The sequence below is a fragment of the Grammomys surdaster genome, unplaced genomic scaffold (assembly GCF_004785775.1).
Source record: "Grammomys surdaster isolate TR1022 unplaced genomic scaffold, NIH_TR_1.0 125940, whole genome shotgun sequence".
Taxonomy (NCBI): Eukaryota; Metazoa; Chordata; class Mammalia; order Rodentia; family Muridae; genus Grammomys; species Grammomys surdaster.
Window position 1 is genome coordinate 3397136 of NW_021620762.1, and position 3377 is coordinate 3400512.

Consider the following 3377-nt stretch of genomic DNA (forward strand, 5'->3'; position numbering starts at 1 on the left):
CGTGTAAGCATTAAGCACTTTCCTTCACCAGAGGAAGCTTTGTCAAGTGGACACAAGCACCAACTGGGAAAATCCTGCTGCCTAAGCCAAGCCAGCTGCTTCGGACCAAGGATACCTAAAAATACGACTTTTTGTACAAAAACCACTTGCCAGGCACCCACTTTAGGCCACACACCAAAGACAGTGAAAAAAATCCCCTGATCTTAGGAGCTGATACTAAAGGGAAAATAGCCTATAAAGTAGTTAACTGCTGAGATAGGGACCACTGCTTCAGTGCAGTAGTGAATGGTCGTGGGTCCAGGACTATTCCAAACAAGGGCGAGTAAGTACAGTCCTTTACCAAGAGTTCATAGCTTAGGCTACACAGGACACTGGACAACTTGTCCTCTGCCTGTGGCATTTATACTTTGGGCCTCAGACAAGCAGACTCTTGACAGTCCCCAATTTCTACTTGGCTCAACTCTGGACACCCCCCCTCACATCCCCCACCCCAACCTGTCTCACACCCAGGCTCCCCACTCACCTGGTAGAAGTGGCCCCCTTTGAGGATAGATGCCAACCCAATCACAGGCTCACAGTTTTTCAGTGCCCCGTGGAAGATCCTGTAGGGGTTCCGTTCAATGGTGGCCTGCTCCTCTGCTGAGGCAGCACGGTACTTCTCAAACTGCTTCCTCTTCAAAGCTTCCAGAGTCTGCAAAGAGACGAGGGTGCTCAGGCCTAAGTTCACCAGCTCACCTGGGAGTGTGCACACCGGTGACTGCACTTGGGAGCTGGAGGCAAGAAAATCAGGAGTTGAAGGTTATCCAGGTGCACAGCAAGGTCCAGGCTAGACAGTGCCCCACAAGACCCTCTTTCAGAAAAAGTAGAGTTTAAGTGTCTCCTGCTTTGCTAGACTATGACACCAAGAACAGGCTGAGATTATTCTTGTTTTGAAATAGGGTTTCCCTGTGTAGTCCTGGCTACTCACTGTGCAGATCAGGTTGGCCTCAAACTCACAGAGATCCACCTGCCTCTGGTTCCCAAGTGCTGGGATTAAAGGTGTGAACCACCACTACCCAGCCAAGAACTTTTAAAAATGATGACAGACTGGAAAACTTCTGGAGGACTTTGTGTAGCTTGGGCTGAGGTAAAACTAGCTTTTGACCATTCTGACCTCAAACTTTTCCTGACTCTGCCTCTTTTGTTGTTAGGTTGTTCCCCAACCCCAACCCCAAGATTAGGTCTCACTGTAGCTCGGGCTGTCCCGGAACTCGGAGATCTGCCTACCTCTGGCTCTTGTTGTTTTTAAGACAGGATCTCACTATGTAGCTCCGTTCTAGAACTCACTCTGTAGATCAGGCTGGCCTTGACCTCAGAGATCTGACTTGTCTCTGCCTTCTGAGAGCTGGAATCAAACACCTCTCCAGTAATGGGATTTGAGGTGGGCATCATTAATCCCAGATCTTGGAAATGTTGATGACAAGAATTGATAGATACCTGTTCTCTAGTTTTGAAGCTATGGTGTAAGGCGGAGACATGGAACAAAGCCAGAGGAAAAGAAAGAAAAGCCAAAGAGGAAGGAGCAGGCTTACCTGGGCCATGAGGGACCGGGCCAGAACTTTGTTGCCTCCCTTCATCATCATGTTGGTGAATTTGCTTCAAGGAGAAAACCACGCTTAGCTTTCCAAGGCTGTATGTACTACGGATCCCTCAGCAAGAACCGTCCCCGGGCTCGCTGCAGCCCCCAGAAGAGGAGCGTGTGCACCTCACCTGATGACAGGGTCTGCGAACACGGAGCTAGTTGCAGTCGCAGCCGCAGCTTTAAAGAGCTGGGTTTTCTTGAGCTCCTGCTCATACTTCTCCTCTTCGGTGAGTTCCGCCACCGGCTTGCGGTAATATTCCTTGTCAATCACAGGATCCTTGAACTCGGGGGCATAGCGGCTCCACCTCACCTGTGTGAGCCTGGGAGTGGGAAAAGGAGGGAGCAGACAAGAGAACTCCACAGATGAATCTGTGACTCCACAAGAGTGGACAAGCTTGACTTAACAGTAAGCCTGCCTGCCATCACGCTGACGAGGGACAGTAGCGCTGGGAGCGCAAGCTAAACCTGACAATGGTTTTGACTCTCGTCCCAAGAGGTAGGAAGCCCTCTCCGAAACTGGCCATTTAAACTTGTTCCCTTGCAAGCTCCCCCAACCGGCTAGGCAATCCCAGTTCTGAGATCTCCAGCAGGGCCGCACTTTGGGCTCGGGGCAGAGCCGGTCTAGGTCGACCCAGCCTGTCAGGCAAGGGGCAGCTACTGAGCCCTCAAACCGGCCCGTTTAATGGCTCGAGTCAGCCATCTCGGTGTCCCGCCAGGACTCAGCGCGGCTTGTCTTTCCTTCTCCCACGTCCTCCCGTAAGGGCCCGAGCGGCAGTCCCGGCTACGCGTTGCCTCCTCACCCTGGAAGGTTCCACACAGCACACCTCACCCCCAGGGCCAGCCCCGACCACCGACGCGCGGCCTGCAGTGCGGGGGCAGCCATCTTGGCCGCTATCAGGACCTCGGAGGGCTGCCCACAGCGCGCCTGAGTGAGTGGCGGGATACGGAGGAAAACCTGCGCCGCTTGCTCCGGTGTGGGGTCTACGTCAGGGGTGTCCGCCGAGGAAGAAGCAAGAAAACACTCTCGTCTTCGCGGTTTCCGACACGGTCCGGCGCGCCTGTGGACCCGCAGCCCTCAGCGCTCTCAGGCCCCCATGCAGGCCCCGCCCCCGACCTGCTCGCGCAGAGTCTCGCGAGGTTTGAAGGTGCGGGGCCGGACCGGGTGGCTGCAATATGGCGGAGGCGGAAGGGGAGAGTCTGGAGTCCTGGCTGAGTGAGTATCCGGGGCCGCCTCTGCCTGACCTCAAACCATGGGCCGCCTTCCTTCCTCCCTCCCTCCGCGGCGGCGACAGCTGTGGCGGCGGCGGCCTGTGGCAGTCCGCGCCCGGCGTCGCCTCGCCGCGAGCATCCCGCGTTCACACCCCTTAGCGAGCAGGGGCCCTTCCCCGCTGCGCGTCCTCAGGCTCCCGCGGATGACACCTGCAGCTCGAGATCCAGCAGGCCCGGGAAAGCGACACCCGGCTGCTTTGGGCTGACAGGCGGGCGCGTTGGGGAGGTTGAGGTGGGACTGCCCCCAACCCGTGCTCTGGGACCGTGTACCCCCAAAGCCCCAAGAATGGGAAAGCTCTGGATCTGGGCTGGTCCCCCTGGGAGTGCTGAGTGGTGCCACGCGCGCACACAGCTGGCAGCCTCAGGATTGTGACCATGGACCAGATATACCCGATTATCTTAGTCAGGATGCCTGACGACAGGCAACAGAGTACCACATAGCTTGCTAAATATGTATTGAGGCGGGGGGCGCTCTCTCTCTCTCTCT

The 3377-nt window shown here is 56.0% G+C and overlaps 2 protein-coding genes across 3 annotated transcripts in view; one reads left to right on the plus strand and one right to left on the minus strand.

The window, feature by feature from the left end:
• The window catches only part of Mrps7 (mitochondrial ribosomal protein S7), a 3420-nt gene extending 700 nt beyond the window's left edge, over window positions 1-2720 (minus strand). Inside the window, exons 1-4 of the mRNA XM_028752885.1 lie at window positions 2422-2720; window positions 1750-1941; window positions 1572-1635; window positions 524-691 (exon numbers count right to left, since the gene is read on the minus strand). Of these exons, the coding sequence (XP_028608718.1) occupies window positions 524-691; window positions 1572-1635; window positions 1750-1941; window positions 2422-2504 (507 nt within the window). The 5' untranslated portion in view covers window positions 2505-2720. The remainder of the gene's footprint in view (window positions 1-523; window positions 692-1571; window positions 1636-1749; window positions 1942-2421) is intronic.
• A 59-nt stretch (window positions 2721-2779) lies between these two features.
• Gga3 (golgi associated, gamma adaptin ear containing, ARF binding protein 3) overlaps window positions 2780-3377 on the plus strand; it is a 20019-nt gene continuing 19421 nt past the window's right edge. For both annotated transcript variants that reach the window (XM_028752887.1, XM_028752888.1), the window contains exon 1: window positions 2780-2834. In XM_028752887.1, the coding sequence (XP_028608720.1) occupies window positions 2795-2834 (40 nt within the window). In that variant the 5' untranslated portion in view covers window positions 2780-2794. The remainder of the gene's footprint in view (window positions 2835-3377) is intronic.